Source organism: Mus musculus, chromosome 5 (genome assembly GCF_000001635.26).
Source record: "Mus musculus strain C57BL/6J chromosome 5, GRCm38.p6 C57BL/6J".
NCBI classification, from domain to species: Eukaryota; Metazoa; Chordata; class Mammalia; order Rodentia; family Muridae; genus Mus; species Mus musculus.
The window spans coordinates 124,755,260-124,773,635 of record NC_000071.6 but is presented as its reverse complement, the minus strand read 5'-3'; the positions used below and the strand labels follow the sequence as shown (position 1 = coordinate 124,773,635).

At 49.1% G+C, this 18,376-nt stretch overlaps 1 protein-coding gene across 1 annotated transcript in view; it reads right to left on the bottom strand.

Moving 5' to 3' along the window:
* The window catches only part of Dnah10 (dynein, axonemal, heavy chain 10), a 109,224-nt gene that overhangs the window by 60,673 nt on the left and 30,175 nt on the right, over positions 1-18,376 (bottom strand). Inside the window, exons 17-29 of the mRNA NM_019536.1 lie at positions 17,818-17,982; positions 15,182-15,389; positions 13,463-13,619; positions 12,272-12,748; positions 11,351-11,509; positions 10,772-10,888; positions 10,498-10,600; positions 8,670-8,848; positions 7,921-8,132; positions 4,687-4,840; positions 2,969-3,202; positions 484-606; positions 30-263 (exon numbers count right to left, since the gene is read on the bottom strand). Coding sequence (NP_062409.1) covers positions 30-263; positions 484-606; positions 2,969-3,202; positions 4,687-4,840; positions 7,921-8,132; positions 8,670-8,848; positions 10,498-10,600; positions 10,772-10,888; positions 11,351-11,509; positions 12,272-12,748; positions 13,463-13,619; positions 15,182-15,389; positions 17,818-17,982 — 2,522 coding nt within the window. The remainder of the gene's footprint in view (positions 1-29; positions 264-483; positions 607-2,968; positions 3,203-4,686; positions 4,841-7,920; positions 8,133-8,669; positions 8,849-10,497; positions 10,601-10,771; positions 10,889-11,350; positions 11,510-12,271; positions 12,749-13,462; positions 13,620-15,181; positions 15,390-17,817; positions 17,983-18,376) is intronic.

Genomic DNA, 18,376 nt, shown 5'->3' with positions numbered 1-18,376 from the left:
GAATGGAGACCATCACCGTGGGCCCTCACCTTGATCATATGCTCTTGCACGCACAGTGGGTCACTGTTGCCCAAGATGCTGAGCAGCTCGTCGTCCGAGATGAAGAAGAACCTGGGGAAGGCATTCCTCTTGGAGTCCAGGTAGTCGTTCAGGCTCTTCTGGCACTTCTCCAGGCCCTCGCTGATGGTCTGCAGGTCGTGGAGGCGGTTTGGGGCCTCACAGCAGCGCTTTATCACTGGGTCTTTCAATGTCTCCCCCATGATCTGGAAGAGGTCAGGGAGACAGTGGAGTGTCACTCAAGGTGGCAGAAATGCTGTGTGCAAACACGAACACACAGACACACAGACACACACACACACACACACACACTAAATTTAATTTAAAAGTTGTAAGGAAATATGTCTGACAGTGACCCTGCCCACTCTCACACAGGCCCCGCCCACTCTCACACTGACCACGCCCACCCTCATTCTGGCCACTCGCCCTCTTAAATATCCTGTCGATGTTGTCAAACTTCTTGGCCTCCTCAGGCAGCTGGGACCGTATGTCCCCCCCAATGAAGATGCTCTCCAGGTACATCCACTTCCTCTGAACCAGCATCCAGATCTGGAAATGCACCGCATCAACGTCAGAGGGTGAGCAGGGATGCCAGCAACACACGCAAAATCCCTCCCTAAATCAGAACACGCCCAAGTCAGCTTGGTGCAAACAAGAACTTAGCAGGCCAAGCGACACGGTGTGCAGGGACCTGGCCACCGCCCCCTCTACCTCACACACCGAGCCCTCCCGGATGTTCACTTTTGCTTTCCCGGGTTTGGGTCGACTGTGGTTACCAGGAGTCTAAAAATCTCATCGTTCAGAAGGTATGCAGAGAGCACATTCACACAGTTCTGAGATACTGCTGTCATGGGCACTCTATGTATTAATAGTCACCATGGCTCGCCTCCGAGCAGACTGGACTTGTAAATTAAACTTTGGCACTATCTGGGTTCTGGGCATCTCGGAACAGATCCTGGAGAGTTGGGGGTTGCTAGGATACAGCGTTTTAGAGGAGAAAGGTTTACTAAAAAGCAAAATAATGCTCCCCGCTCCAGTCCCAGGCAGGGAGGACATGCTAAGTTACATGTAGAACTTGGAGCTCTGTGAGTGCCAATGGCCAGTAGGGAAGCCATACTCATGGCAAGCCACATACCACCTTCTGAGCCATTCTGTTTTCAGATACAGACACCGAAGAAAGGAAAAGTGAGAGCCGGACGCATAGCATTAGTCACGAGCTCTCCCGGTAGCATTGCCGTAACGCCTAGGACCCAGGAGGTAGGAGCAGCGTAGATGGCCACCAAGTGATGAATGGATAAATCAAAGGTGGTCTAGCCATGCAACAGAATATTGTTTAACCACAAAGAGGAGAGAAGCAAAGACAGATGGTGCCATGTGGGTAAGCCTTGAACATCTCATGCTGAATGAAAAAGGCCTTGTGTGTGACTTCACACATAAGAGATGCACAGGATAGGCTGGTGTGGAAACTGAAAGCCAGTTTTGGGGAACTGGGAACTGGGGACTTGGGAGCTGGGAAGCGATGGTCTAGGGGTTTTCTTTCATAGTGCTGAGATAATTCTGGAACCAAATGGAGGCAGTGTTTATATAACACAGTTGCTCTAAAGGCTCCTGACCTGCACATTCTAAAGTGGTTGATTTAGTTGGTGAGATTGCTGGGGCCAGAAACTGCCCAAGCAGGAAGACCTGAATGGGGCTTCCCAGAACCCACGTCAAAGCTGGGCACGGTGGTGTGCTTCTGCAACACCAACACTGAGAGGGCAGAGACAGGAGGATGCTTAGAGCTCCTGGGCTAGACAGTCTAGCCAATCAGTGAACTCCAGGTCCACTGAGAAACTTTGTCTCAAAAAATAAGGCAGAGCCAGACGTGGTAGCACATTGCTTTAACTCCGGCACGTGGGAGGCAGAGGCAGGTGGATCTCTGTGTTGGAGGCCAGCCTGGTCTACAGAGTGAGTTCTAGGATGAACAGGGCTACACAGAGAAACCCTGTCTCAAAAAATGATACATAGATAGATAGATAGATAGATAGAGATAGATAGATATAGATAGATAGATAGATAGATAGATAGATAGATAGATAGATAGATAGATGGTCAATTTTATGTTACATAAAATTCATCTCAAGAAACACTTAAATCATAAAGAAGAAAGCTGGGGAGATAGCTCAGTGGTAAAGAAAGTTTACCTTGCATACATGAGACCCTAGGTTCAATCCCCTGAAAAAACATACACACACACACAAACACATACATACACACCACTACCACTATCACCACCACCACTACCAACAACAACAAAACTATGCCCTTCAAAAGAGCTTTCACAAATAAAAAGGCAAAGGCAAAAAAACAAAAACAAAAAAAAAAACCAAGCACAGCAAGCCAAGGATGTTCAAACATGACGGAAACAGGGCCAGAATCATGTTTCTTTGCCAGAGAACCAGGATATGAATGAGAAAATATGCTTATCTATGGTCTGGGGAGAAAAAAAACCAAACCAGCCACTCAGAGATAGTGAACTGAGCCTGACTGATCTGGGCTGTTCACAGAGGCCTAGTTCAGCACTGATGGCACAGGACTGACCCACCACCCAGTGTGACAGGCCAGGCTGGAGAGACTGCAAAGGCAGATGAAAACATAAAACCCTCATGCAACAAGAACAGGCACTATGAAAAAGGAACAAGGATGCTTTAAAGGGCCAAGTAGGAATCTTAGAAATAAAACATTACTAGTTCCCTGAAATCAAAACTCATCAGTCTCCCCAACTCCCCCCTTGCCCCCACCAACTGCCCCCTTGCCCCCACCCCACCTGAGTGAAGAGCCACGGGACAGTCCTTCATTTCTCAGTACAAATGTTCCCGTATAGAATCCCTGCAGAAACTGGCAGTGTGCTTTCTGTTTTCTTTGCCCTCACCTCAATGACCTCGCCTATCAGAGACAGTGTCTTCTCCCACTTGTGGACGGTTTGCAGGAAAGGCCCCACGAATCTGCTCCCGGAGATGCTCTGCAAGTTGACTGTGTTGTCGTCCAAGCACTGGATGATGTCGTCCACGGACCCCAAGATGTAGCCTCGCTCCTGCGTGCCTTTGTAGTACTTGACCACGGTGAACTTCATGTTCTCCCAGGTGTCTAGGATTTCCTTCACGGCCTGGTTGGAGAAATGAAAAAAAACATTCAAGCCCACAGATTGAAGATCAAGACCCTAACAGAGCCACCTCCTCCCTAGTGTGTCACCATCTGTCTGCAACTCAACCTATTTATTGTCCCAGCTCAATCACAGGAGAAGTTGAGATTCTCCACAGCAAGAGTGTTCCTGTCCACCAGGCTCACAGTCTGCCATGTGGGATCTCATCTGACCCTCACTCCAAAAAGAAAACAAAACAAAACAAAAAAAAAAACACAGAGACAGGCTCAGAAAGGCCACGTGGGGTCCTGGGGATGCTGCCAAATACCAAAACTGGTGTCTCAACCCAGCAGCTTCCTATTCAACCAGGGGGTCTTGCCCTGTGCTCACTCCACTGCTGAGCGAGAAAGTCCATATTCAAAATGCAAAGCCCACTATCATTCCATTCTCTGAAGAAATCCACACTGATATGTGCTCATGTGTATGCCTACATGTAGATGTTTACTATAAGTGTGAATTAATCTCCAGTGAGACAGGCCCCTGGTGGGCATACCTCTGAGGGATTCTCTTAATTAGGTTCAGTTAAAAAAGATCTGCCCACTGTGGGTAGCACCATTCCCTAGGCTGGGGTCTTGGACTGAATGAAAAAAAAAAAAAAGAGAGAAAGCAAGCTAGGCATTAGTGTTCATCTATCTCTGCTTCCTGACTGCAGATGCTATGTGGCCAGGTGCCTCACAGTGCTCCTGCCATGCCGTCCTCACCCTGATGGACTGTGCCCTTAAACTGTTTAGCTCTTCCCTCCTTCAGTGGCTTTTGTAGGGGTATTTTGTTGCAACACTGTGAAATGTAACTAAGACATTATCTACACATACTATGTAAATGTATTTGTTTAGAGGTGTGTATATGAATACATACACATACCTCTTGCATATATGTACACTATTGTATGTGATATGTGTGTGTGTGTGTATGGATGTGTCCACACATCTTTTAGCTTTTTGTTAGCTTGTATCCATTATGTAAAATGGGTTCATGTGGCATCTTCCTGGCATCTTCCTGCTCTCATGGTAAGTACTTCAATCTTAAGTAGGGAGCAACACTTAGTAGGATAACAACACCTGTCTTCAGGTGTCCAGGCTGGGAGTGCTGAGATTATTTGTCATTTTTTTTCCAAAGGGTGCCCATTTTTTCATCAATAAGTAAAATATGAAACTATAATCAGGGATGCCAAAAAAGTAAACTAAGTCAGAGGTTCTATTTATTAGATACTAGAGAAAGTTTGAAAAGACAGCCTTTGCTGGGAGCAGTGGAGCGTCCTGTGATCCCAGCATTCCGGAAGCTGAGGTAGGAAGATCACAAGTTCAAGGCCAGCCTTGGCTACATGTTAAAAACACATCCCAGTGAATGGAAGATTCAAGAGGAGTGGCTTAGAGGCAGAGCTCCCGCCGAGCATGTGAGAGGCCCTGGACCCAGCTGCGGCAGGGAAATGGAAGGCTCTCCTTCCCCACCTTCTCGATGGCGACCTCCTTGACGGCCGCAGTGACGATCTCGTTGAGCACCTCCGTGTGCTTGTGCAGCTCCATGGCGAACATGTTCTCAAGCGTGAAGGTCTCCGTCATCTCGAAGAACACGCCCGTTTTCTCCATGAGTTCTTTCCAGTGTCTGAGAGAGAGGAGGGTTACCCATAAGCACGCACCGCTCAGACAAGTGCAGAGATGAGATTAATTGTTCCCCCTGCAGTCACAGGAAGAGGCCCTGTGGGACAACCTCCACAGTGACGTGGGACAGCCCGGGATTATACTCTTGAGTTCTTCCAAATCCTCCTCCCTGCCACTAGAGTTATAAACCAGGAAACATCTGGCAGGTCCCGTGTGTGTCTTAGCTGCTGAGAAAATGGGTGGCCTCTAGTTTTTTGGAACTGACCTCTCTGCCTGTGGGAGAACCTGGTGTCAATCACAGAGCCCCAAGTACACTGGGAAGTGTTGACCCATCACTGACTCTGCTGGGCAGTGCCTGGTAACCACAGGCCCAGTCCTGGTCTCAGGGAAAGGATCTTCTGACTGGACAGATGGTCGATAGACAATGGAACAAGCCTACAAATTAAACACCATCCTGCGTTCACAAGGGGATGTGTCCTTAGAAATACATCATCAAGAGATCTCCGCTTAGCGTGAACCTCACAGAGCACTACACAAACCCACATGGCCAGGCCTGTGACACATCTGGCCCCACGTGAGATGATGTACTGTCTGCTACTGAGCAGAGCACTGGTCCCCACTGATATGTGGCTTAACTTGAAACCACTTGTATGCAGAGCTGGGGACAGGGCCCCGGGCCTCAGACATGCTAGGCAATTGCTCTGTCACTGAGCCACAGTCCTCAGCTTGTAAGTACTAACTGCTCCAAACACTGGGGGTTAGGGGGGAACACTAGATGGACTAGAGTAATAGTGCAGGTCTGTGGAAGACTGAAAAAGGACAACACGAAGCTTGAGGCTAGCCTGGGCTACAACCTAGACCCTGGCTCAAGAAAAGGGAAAAAAAATGAGGGGAGAGGAGAATCCCTGACATCAGGTGTGATGCTCAGATATGACAAACAGGGAGAAACACGACCAGAACCTGGGAACTGTGGGCTACGAGGTCCTGGAACAGGGGGCTTTGATTATTGCGAAGAAGAATAGCTCAGTGAGAAGAATAGCAAAGGGTGAGAGCCTTCCAGGTCTGCCAGAAGTGCAGGATGCAGAAGACAGAGATGAGCCAAAGCCACATCGGCTGGGCCCGTGACTGTCACTCTGGGCTCAGCAGGACAGAGAGAAATAGGTGCTAAAGCCACATGAGCTCAGGAGAGCCCTTCTTGCTGGTGTGAATGGGGCTGTGTGTCCATCAGCTCCCTGAACTGTGACAGTGCTGGAGAAGGTTGCAGAGGACTCTGTCCATAGTCATCCAGGCCGTGGTGAGAAGGAGTCATGTCCAGGGGCACGGGATGTGGCAATGTGTTCATCTCGTGGCAGGCAGGGGAGTGGGGGCCTGAGACCGACAGGCTCCACCTCCTAAAGTCACCTCACAACAGTGTCTCTACTGGGGACCAGGCCTTCCACACATGAGCCTCTTTGGGAACATTCCAGATCCAGATGACACCAGATTGGTAGGGAATGGGGAAATGACAACTTTCTCACTAAGTAAAATCAAGTTGCTTGGTGTGACTCTACAATCCCAACTGTGGGACACATCAGGGATGGTAGGAGCCACAGAACCCTGGCCAACTCCCATTGGCAGGTTGGGATGAGCCACTTGACCTGAGAGACCCAAGCTCCGTCAATCACAAGAAGACCTGTGCATCTCACATAGCAGTCACAAGCCATATGTCACCGCTGGGTGAGCCCAAGTTCTACTGGACCATACAAAGCACGTCAGGTTTCAAGGTCTGGTTTTTAAGGAAGTCACATATCTCAGTGACGTGTGGAAATGGTGTCTCAGATGTTGAATCAGTTAAATATATCATTAAGGGCTGGCGAGATGGTTCAGCGGTTAAGAGCACAGGCTGCTCTGGCAGAGGACCTGGGTTCAGTTCCCAGGACCCACATGGAGTTTCACAACCATCTGAAACACCAGCTCTAAGGGATCTGATGCCCTCTGGCCTTCACAGGCACATGTGCACGCGCACACACACACATGCACGCACACGCACGCACATGCATAAACATAATTTAAAATTAAAGTGATCTTTAAAGTGTGTATGGAGGTGAGGGTTAGGATTCATTTCAAGCCAGGCCTGATGGCTCTTGTCTACAATCCCAGCATGTGGGAGATCGAGAAAGACTGCCATGAGATTGATAGCCTGGAATACATAGTGACTTTCTAGGCTAGCCTGGGCTACAGAGTGGAAACCTATCTCATCCCCCCCCCCAAAAAGACTAATCTCACTGCTCCCATTCCTTTTCCCCCCTTTTGGTTTTTGAGGCAATGTATCACTAGATACACTGCCCAGGCTGGCACAGAACTTTCTGTCCTCCTGCCTCAGTGCCCCCAGGCCCTAGGATGACTGGTGTGTGCAGCCGTGTCTGGTTCTTTCTATTCTTTTAATGTGGCACTCACTGTACTGGCTGGTTTTGTGTCAATTAGACAGCTTTCAGGGAGGAAGGAAGCTCAGGTGAGGAAAAGCCTCCATGAGATCCAGCTGTAAAGCATTTTTCTCAATTAGGGATCAGTGGGGGAGGGCCTGGCCCATGGTGGGTGATGCCATCCCTGGGATGCAGGAGTGCTATAAGAAAACAGGCTGAGCAGGCCATGGGGAGCAAGCCAGTAAGCAGCACCCCTCTATGGCCTCTGCATCAGCTCCTGCCTCCAGGTTCCTGCCCTGTGTGAGTTCCAGTCCTGACTTCCTTTGGTGATGAGCAGCAATGTGGAAGTCTGAGCTGAATAAACTCCTTCCTCCCCGACTTCCCCTTTGGTCCTGGTGTTTCCTTGCAGCAGCTGAAACCCTAAGACGGGCCCCTAAAAACCACAAATAGCATTGGCTCCCCAGTTCTATTCCTCCTGGATTCTGATGATCAATTCCTGCCTCTCGCTTTTGACTGAAGCAGCTATGACAGTCATTTTTAATAAAACCATTGGCACTCTCTTCACTTATAGACAGCCTGGTCACCTCTCACCCCGCTTCTGAACTGCCGCCTACTGACCCGAGCTAAAGCTTTTGTTGGAAACCTGATGTCCTTCTCTGAGCTGATGGAGGATGAAACTAACCGCTCTCGCAGGGCCTCATGCTTCAGGTCCAGAAGCAGGGGGATGGAGTCTTTGAACGCCTTCATCTTCACTTCCAAATGGAAGGCCACGGACAAGCCGCGCACCTGCCGTGGCAGCTTGCGGAGGTTCTTGAGGAAGCCCTCGATACCTTCCTGCAGATACTGGACATTCAGGTTGATCCAGAGGGTCTGGGACCATTCCTCTTTGGCAAGCTAGAAACATTAGACAAGACAGCATCTTGGGGCCTGACATAAATGTAAGGAAGGGACAAGATGCATATTTAGCCCTGGCCCCTCTCGGCTCTCTCTTCAAAGGAACCTCTCACTTGTAAAGGCAAGTGTTGAGGTCAAAAAGAAGGGGCTATAGCCGGGCAATGGTGGCACACGCCTTTAATTCCAGCACTTGGGAAGCAGAGGCAGGCGGATTTCTGAGTTTGAGGCCAACCTGGTCTACAGAGTGAGTTCCAGGACAGCCAGGGCTACACAGAGAAACCCTGTCTCAAAAAAACAAAAAGAAGAAGGAGGAGGAAGAAGGAGGAGGAAGAGGAGGGAGGAGGAGGAGGGAGGAGGGAGGAGGGAGGAGGGAGGAGGAGGAGGAGGAGGAGGAGGAGGAGGGAGGAGGGAGAGGGGGGAGGAGGAGGAGGAGGGGGAGGGGGCCATGGACATTCTGAGCCCTTCCCGACATAATGCTGCACCTGAGGGTGTATGTCCCTGTGCCCAGCTTGGGGAGTCACCTGGGAGGGGCCGTACCTTCAGAGAGTTGTACAGTTCATAGATCATCCGGAGCCCCGTCATCTCCTTCTGCACCTTGATGAGCTCAGGGTACATGGTGATGGGGAGATCAAAGAGCTTCTCCGCATTGGCCAGTTCCTGCCGGTTCTTCTCGTGCTTTGCCAATTCCTTTTCAAAACTGCCTAAGAGTTCCGAGCCTGCATAAGAAGTGCGGAGATAAAGCAGAAAGGACAGTCTGAATGTGAGATGCCCCTAGGTCCAGTGCTTGGGAGGCAAAGGGTGTGGGAAGTCCCTGCAAGCTCAAGGCCAGCCTAACTAGATAGCAAGTGCCCAGGCAGCCAGGGCTACAAACTGACACAGGTGTGTCTGAAATGTGTGTGTGTTTAAGACTGAGGGCCAGCAACATGGCTCACTCGGTAAAGGTGCTTGCTGCTAAGCCTGACAGCCTAAGTTTGAATAGTAGGAACCATGTGGTGGGAGGAGAGAACTCCCCTGAGTTGTTCTCTGACTTCTACACATGCATTCACACACATATACACACACATGTGCACATGCACACACACACACACGTACACATACATGTACACACACATACATGTATACATGCACACACATACACATGAATGTACACACATGTACGCACATAAATAGATAAGTAAATGGAATTAAATTTTTAAAGGAAGAATAAAATAAAGTTAATTAAGAAATCAACCATTGGGGCTGGAGAGATGGCCCAGTGGTTAAGAGCACTGACTGCTCTTCCAGAGGTCCTGAGTTCTATTCACAGCAACCACAGGGTGGCTCACAACCGTCTGTAATAGGCTCTGGTGTGTCTGAAGGCAGTGACGGTGTACTCATATACATAAAATACATAATTTTAAAAAATGATACAAATGTGTGTCTGGCTCTTTAAAACAAACAAACAAAAAAAAGAGAGAGACGGGCGGTGGTGGCACACATCTTTAATCCCAGCACTTGGGAAGCAGAGGCAGGCGGATTTCTGAGTTCAAGGCCAGCCTGTCTACAAAGTGAGTTCCAGGACAGCCAGGGTTACACAGAGAAACCCTGTCTCAAAAAACTAAAAAAAAAAAAAAAAAAAAAAAAAAAAAAAAGAAAGAGAGATCAGCCATTAATTATTCAATACACATAAGATACAGGGAGATAAATTTAAAGTCAGCAGGCTTTATTTTATCTTGTCCAAAAGCAACCAAAAGCCCACTTGCCCTGCAAGACCTTCCAATCAGAGGGCTGATCCTTGTACCCAGACCATCCTGGGTGTGAGGTCATTAAAGGGACACCCACCCTGTGCCCCACCCATCCCCACCCCCTCCTCAGTCTCTCTACTTCCTGGCTGCTGAGCAAGCCCCTCAGCTACGGTTTACCCCACTGGGGGAGTTCCACATAACCACACTGGACTGAGGTCACCACAAGCGTAAGGCAGAATAATCGTCCTTCCTTTTAAGCCATCCCTCTCAGATATGTGCCATAATGGTGGGAATCTGGCAGACACCATAGGCAAGCTGCATGGCATGACCCAGGGTCTAGGTCCAAAGAATAGCTTTAAAGGGACAGAGAGGAGACGGGTGGGGTATGTACGGCTACACTGGCAAAGGCTGATTTCAGTGTTGGCTTCCGTGTTTGCCTGCAGTAGGGACTTGCTGGATTCTCTGGGCGTAGACCAGGGTTCCAACCTTCATAAACCTTACACTGAGTCTGCCCTGCCCTCAGAGGCCGCCACCAGAAAAAGTGGCCGTGAAGGCAGCCGTTGCGTGACAACGCGATTCACTTCCTGTGACCCTCTCAGGAACACCCCCAAACCTTCAGCACCCCCATGTCACAGCCTCACCTTTATCAAGGTCTTCGCCCACGGCCCCAGGGCCTTGGCTGTAGAAACGTCTGGCGAATTCATCCAGCTGGCTCCTGTAGTTCATTATCTCACTCCGGGTGATCTGAGGGAAGGAGGCCACCCCTTAGCGTGACTTAGCCTCGGTGTGGCGTGGGGTGGCGTGGGGAGGTATTGAATCCCAATACCTCATTCGAGGCGTCAGTACTCCAGCGCTGAGCCTTGCCCTAGTCCCCCTCCCCCCCCATCTGCGCTCAGAGGTGAGGGGACACCACACCTCTGTGAAAGTTCGCTTGATGCCCCCAAGGGCGTGCTCCACGTTCATCGATTCCGTGAAGAGAGATTCCCACATGTTCTCGATGTTATTAACCAGTTCTTGCTCCGTGTCTGTGGGCTAGAGAGACAGGGAGGGAGAGAGACAGGGAGAGAGGAGAATGGAAAGGGGAGAGAGACAGAAGGAATTACCAATTAAGTTGGAACTGAAGTTTCAGGTCAAAGCTGCTCCCACAGATCTGTGTTTCCGGTTGCACCCAAGAGCTAACTGGGATATTAATGTTGTGTTCTTGGGGTTTTTTATTTGGTTTTGAGACTTTAGGGGTTTTTTTTTGGTTTTGAGGGTTTTGTTGTTGTTGTTGTTTTTAATTGTGTGTGTTTGCCTGTGTGCACAGTGCCATAATTTCCCTGACAGTGCCCCGCCTTAACAGCCATGTCAGGCTCTATCCTTCAGGAACCATAAACCAAATAACCTCTTTCTTCCCTAAGTTGCCCTCCCTGGGGTACATTATGATAGCAACCTAGTGATTAATGCAGTAGATACCCAGTCATCAGAGGTGTCAGGACAGCAAAGCTGACTCACAAAGATTTTGTAGATCGCCATGGTGCGGTATCGCTCCTGGATGTCCTTGTACCTCAGCTCCATGACTAAAGATTTGGACCTGATCTCTGAAATTGTTGCGAGGACAAACTTGAGGTCTTCAAGGGTGCTGGGGCTCTTCTTAAGATTCTTGGCCAGGTGCTATGGAGAGACAGCTCAATGGTTAAGAGCACTGGCTGCTCTTCTAGAAGGCCTGAGTTCCAGTCTCAGCACCCACATGGCTGTTTGCAACCATCTGTAACTCCAATGCCAAGGGATATGATGCCCTCTTCTGGCCTCTGCAAGTACTGCACTCACATGGAGAAGAGACTAACAAACCAAGCCCGCCTCCCTCAAGAATAGGGCTCTTTGTTCTGGTTTGGATGCTAGGCATTGGTATGCTGGTTGGTTTTTACTGTCAACTTGATGCAACTCAGAATCACTTGGGAAGACAGTCTTAATGAGGAATTGTCTAGATGGACCTGTAGGCATCTTTTTTTTTTTTTGGGGGGGGGAGGTCATAATTGTTTATGATGCAGCAAGATCCATCCTGCTGTGGGTGACACCATTCCCTAGGCAGAGGGTCCTGAACAGTATGAGAAGAGAAAGCTAGCTGAGAGCAAGCAAGCAAGGATGCACTGATTCTCTCTCTCTGCTCTTGACTGTGTATGTCACTAGCTGTCTGAGTCCCCACCTTGACACCCTCTCAATGGTGGGCTATAACGTTAAGTTATGAGTGAAATAAAGCAAACCCTCTCTCCCTTAAGTCACTTTTTGTCTGGATATTTTATCATAGCAACAGAAACGAAGCAAGGACAGGATGGAACCCAGGGCCTTTGCATGTGCTAGGCACATGTACCTCTACCATAGAGCTGCACCCCCAGGCCTCGAACGTCTGTTTGAAATGAAGGTGGCCTTAGGTACCTCAATCTCATCCCGGAGGCTATAAAGCTCCTCCCTAGCCGATTCGTTGAGGAGCTTCCCCAGCGAGATCACCCAGGACTTGGCATTTTCTTGCACGGTGCTGGCCAAGGGCTCGAGCTGCAGCCGGATGCAGTGCTCATCCTTGATCAGTGGGTGGCGCATCACGTCGGTGGCAATCTTGGAGTAGAACTGCAGCTTCTCATCGTAGGCCACGCAGGCTGGTTTCTTGGCCGCAAACTTCTCCATCACGATGGACTTGTCCAGCTTCCAGAGGGGCCGGTATCGCTTCCACCTCTGAAGGTACTTCATGATGTTCACCAGCAGCCTGTGGATGTTTTGGGGGATCATGAGGGCTTGGTCCATGATCTGGGTGTTCTGGGAGATGTCATTGTAGAAGCTTATGATGACAACTTCTTCCTCCTCCCCCTTCTGCGGGGGGCATTCAATGCAGCTGCCGTTCATCCAGCGCACGAAATGCTGGAGGGACAAAGCAGGCAGGAGGTGAGGGCCAAGCACAGTGGGCCTCCTGGGTACATCCTGGTACCTGCTAACGAGTCCAGCTATGATGGACACTTACACTATGTAGCCCTTCAAGGCTAGCCTCGAAATCATGATCCTCCTGCCTCAGCTTCATTGTGAGATTACAAGTCTGGGTCACCATTTTCTGCTGTGTTTCTTTCTCTCCCTTCCTCCCTTCCTCCTCCTCCCCTCCTCCTCCTCTCCCTCCCTCCTCTCTGTCTTTGTCTCTCTCTGTCTGCTCTCTTCTCTCTCTCTCTCTCTCTCTCTCTCTCTCCCTCTCTCTCTCTCTCTCTCTCTCTCCCGGTGGATCACGAACACAACCCTGTGATCACCCAGATGAGCAATAGTAAGCGCTCCACACGGACCAGCTGTGTGGAAAGGGAGGCGCACAGAGTTGGGCTCAGTTGGTATGAGTGCCTGGCACATACAAAGCCCCAGGCTCCATCCCCAATACAAAGTAAATTAGATGTTGTGGGGCACGCCTGTAATCCCAGCACTGCACGGGTGGAAGTAGAAAGATCAGAAATTCAGGGCCCTCAAATTGAATGGCTTCACACAGACCAAGGGCAGCTGAATTGGTGGTCTGCTGGCACCTCTCCGACCTCTTCCACCAGCGAGCAGGAGGCAGGTGGACAAGCAGGAGGTCTTTTGTTACCGCGGTGAGCATGTTACCTTGGTGACCTCCACACAGCTGCGGACACAGTGGACACACATCTTATCGATCTCGTTGGCGTTTGGGTGGAGAACGATTTCTGGAGCTGACAAGATGGTTTCCGCTTGGAACAGAGGGACATTTCTGAGGATCAGAGAGTTGAAAGCCTGTAGATTCCTACGGGGGGGGGGGGTAACAGAGGACACAGGACTCAGGCTGTGAAATATATCAACCGCGGCTGCAGCACGGAGGTCTGCTCCACACTGCAGACTGGTGAGGCAGTGGGGAGGACTACAGGCCCACTGTCTACATTTTATGCACCTTGGTCATTTCTGCTTGGGGGAATCAAACACCTATTGGTAGGAAATAATCACAACCACCACCTACAATCATTCCCAGCGGCCCCTGCACTGCCTTCTGGGAATGCTTTCTGCTCCTCTATGACAATCATTCGACAGAATCTCCATGCTTTGACATCTCTCCTTGGCTCTCAGAAGACAAGGACCACTGTCTGTGACCAAGACATCGTAGTCCAAGCCCTAGCACATAGGCTTCTGATAAAGCTTGGATGCATGAATGCATGGGTGGGTAAATGAAGTTATGGATAGATGGATGATAGCCAGATGGATGGATGGATGCATGCATGCATGCATGGGTGGATGCATGAGTGGATGGATGTATGGATGGATGCAAGGATGCATGGATGAATAGATGCATGGGTGAATGGATGGATAGATGGGTGGATGGATGGCTGGATGGATGAATGCATGGGTGGATGGGTAGGTGGGTGGGTGGATGGATAGATAGGTGGATAAATGGATGAATGGGTGGATATAAACATGAATGGATGCATAGATGGTGAGAGAGGATAGAGATATGATGAATAGATAGATAGTAGACAGATGATGGATGGACAGACAATGGAAAGATATAACATAATAGGCAGAAAGTAGCTCCAGATGAGGTGCCTGGAGAACCGAGTTTGGTCTCCATCACCCATGCCAGGTGGCTCACAACTGCCTGTAAGTCCAGCTGCAGGGAGAACTAATTCCTTCGGCCCCCACAGCACCTGTACTCGTGTGCATATATGTATATTTTAAAAATGAATAAATATTTTTTAATTGATATGAGTACACTGTAGCTGTCTTCAGACACACCAGAAGAGAGCATCAGATTCTATTGCAGATGGTTGTGAGCCACCATGTGGTTGCTGGAAATTGAACTCAAGGACCTTTAGAAAAGCAGTCAGTGCTCCTAACCACTGAGCCATCTCTCCAGCCCATGAATAAATATTTTTTAAAAATACATTAAGGTTTTTAAAAAGGGACACTGTGATTCAAAGATGCCACGTCTTGCCAGAATAACTCGGAGTTACAGAAAGCCGCTCACTGGCTGGCTTCTTAGAATGGCTCCAAACTATAGTGTATGTGTGTCTTCTCGCTGGCCCAGCTGTGCTGCTGGGCCACAGGACTCACAGAGGACAGCAGGGGCTGTGTCACCTGTCCTCTGAGAAAAAGCTCTACTCAGGCCTTCTGCTGCCAAGCAGACATTTAGATACCTTGATTTCCAGAAGCAGAGAGGCACACAGCAGGCTTTGTGAGCCATTAGGGCCTCATAGGAGCAAGAGTCCACACAGAGGGTACCCACTCCCTGCCCAGCCTCCCCAACCAGCTGGTGCTTAGCTGTCCATCACAGCTTATAACCCGCAACCAGTCCGGGCCTGCTACAGGTGTGCTTACTTCTGTATGAGCTTCACCAAGACGTCGTAGATCTTGCCTTCCCAGTACTCATAGTAGGAAGCTAGCTTTGGGGCCCTGCCCGTGTTGGTGTGTACCACTAGACCTTCCACCTTGGTCAGCAGAGGCCCGATAGCCATGTACCACCGGACCATGTGGTCCACATCCCTGGCCCTTTCTCGTTCAATGTACTCAAAGAATTCTTTTACACCTGTAGAGAAGGACGAGAGTTACACGTGTCAGCCCCAAAGCACGGAAGTACCTCAAGGGCCACTGAGATGGCTTCACAGATAAAGGAGCTTGCCACCAAGCCTGACCATCTGAGTTCAGTCCTCATGAACCCATGTAGTAAAGAGGGCCAACTTCTGCAAGTTGTCCTCTGACTTCCACAGGGGCACCATAGAAAACACACACACACACATACACACAGCATAATGCTATTGTATATTGTGTAAAGAGTATCCTGGGACTATTCAAATGCTGATTTCTGGTGTCTGAGCCCCCGTATCTGGTTGCGATTTCAATATTGTATAAACATTCCTGCCCAATTATTCCCTGATTGGTCAATAAAGCTAGCTGATCAGGCAAGGACTGAGTAGGGGAGATAGACTAGGGATGGACTTCCTGCCAGCCAGGGAAGGAGGAGAAAGAAACAGGAAGGGGGATTAGCTACAGGACAAGTCCAGGGGATGTCATGACAAAATATCAGGACCAGAGAGAGAGCTAGATCAGTATTAAAATGCAAATATTCTGGGGATTTTGACTGGGAGGTAGCAAGATTAGCTTAGAGGATTAAAACAGAGTAGTACCGTTCTGTTGTTGTGCCCTTGAAGCTTGTTAGGTAAATATAATAGTCCAGTCTCAATTATTTGGGAGCCAAAAAGGAAAACAGCAACACCCTTACAAAAAGCCACTAATAACACACAAATATGCAAGAAAATTAAAAAGAAAATAATTAAAGGAACTACTTTGGGGCTGGAGAGATTGCTCAGTGGTCAAGAGCACTGGCTGTTCTTGCAGAGGCTCTGGATTACTTCCCAGTACCCGTGTGGTAGCTTAGAACCATCTGTAACCCCTAATTCCAGGGAACCTGATGCCAGCTTCTGCCCCTGAAGGCACTGCATGCACGCCATCCATACATGGGCAGGCAAAAACACCCAGCTGCAGAAAATAAAAACAGACAAAATGCTAAGAGGAAAGTCCTTTCTGCCGGCAGAGGAAGATACCAGTTACATGCGGCAGCTGTGACTCAGAACTTTGTGGCAGAAGCCGTGGGTCACGGGCTGTCCTCAGGGACCTGGACTCAATGCCACAGGTTCATTCTCACCTCCAGAAAAAAAGTGAGTGGCATCAGCTGGGACTGTGGTGGGGGCTCGTGCTCCACAAAGGCCCTGGGTTCAAATCCCAGCAACTACATGGTGGCTCATGACCATCCGTAAGGAGATCTGACACCCTATCCTGGTGCATCTGAAGTCAACTACATAATAAAATCTTTGGGCCATAGCAAGCAGGACTGGAGCCAGTGGGGCCAACCGGAGCAAGCAGAGGTCCTAAATTCAATTCCCAACAACCACATGATGGCTCACAACCACCTGTACAGCTACAGTGTACTCATATACAATAAATAAATAAATAAATAAATAAATAAATAAATAAATAAATCTTTAAAAAAAAAAAGAATTCCTGGGCTGGTAAAATGGCTCAGCGGTTAAGAGCACTGACTGTTCTTCTGAAGGTCCTGAGTTCAAATCCCAGCTACCACATGTTGGCTCACAACCATCCTTAATGAGATCTGATGCCCTCTTCTGGTGAGTCTGAAGTCAGCTACAGTGTACTTACATATAATAATAAATAAATAAATCTTTAAAAAAAAAAAAGAATTCCTTATGGACTCATTTAAGACAGTCTGAAATACCACAAGTGTAGTGCAAAGCAAATTTGAGCCCATAAAATAGAATTTACCTGACTATTAACAAAGTTATACAGTTGGATGTAGGTAGTGCACTCCTGCAATCCCAGCACTGGAAAGTCTGAGGCAGGAGGATGGCAGGTTCAAAGCTAGCTTGGGCAATATAGTTAGAGCCCATCTCAAGAAAGAAAAAAAAGTCATCTGGCAGTGGTGGCGCACACCTTTAATTCCAGCACTCAGAAGGCAGAGGCAGGCAGATCTCTAAGTTTGGGGCTAGCCTGGTCTACAGAACTAGTTCTAGGATAGCCAGGGCTACACAGAGAAACCCTGTCTCAAAAAAAGAAAAAGGGGGAAAAAAAGTTATCGTCAGAAGCATTTCAAAGTTACTGATAGAAAGTGATTGCTGAGCTAGGTGGCACGGGCCTTCAATTCCAGCACTCAAAAGGCAGAGGTAGGTGGATGGATCTCCGTGGGTTCGAGGCCAGCCTGGTCTAGATGAAGAGACCTTGTCTTCCTCAAAATCAAGAGCCTAGAGGGCTGGGCCTGGCCCTGCTTCCAGCCCAGGACTGAAGCCAGCAATGGTCATATGCTATAAAAATCTCATGTCACCCAGAACGTGGCAGAGGGCGGGACACTGACTGCCATGATACTTCCAAGGAAAGGGCTGGAGTGGTTAGACCAGTTTGTGCCAGTCACTGGATGTGGCTGACAAGCGAGAAGCCAGGCCTACCTGGGACCCCATCCGCAGTTTTGGCGACTGGGAACCGGAAAAGGCTGACCGACTCGATGAGCGTGAGCCTGGAGTTGATGTCGTCGGCATTCTTGTGAATCTGGTGGACCAGAGTTTCGAACTTGCCGATGGCCTGCTTGCAGCGAGTGATGTAGTCAGAGATTCCTTGGGGGAAGAGAAACCTCTGGCTTCCGGCTCTGCCGTTCCTGGACCGCCCACCAGCATTTCTGACACCCGTGGTGAGGGCGCTTAGCCCATAGACCCCGTTCCTGCAGCTGTGGTGACTGAGCGGTGGGTAAAAACCACTCAGCCCATGAAGGTCCGGGACAGAGAGAACTGGGCACCTCCTCTGAAAGCATAGGAGTGAGTTCCATTGCATCCCTAGACATCTGTGTGTTTATATTTGTGTGCTTGAATCCGTACATACATGCCTATAAGTAGGAGTGTGTATATATGTATGTTCATACACATAGACGTGCATGCATGTGTATGTGTACAATTGTGTGCATGAATGTGTATGTATGTGTGCACATGTGTGTGTACATGTGTATAATTGTGT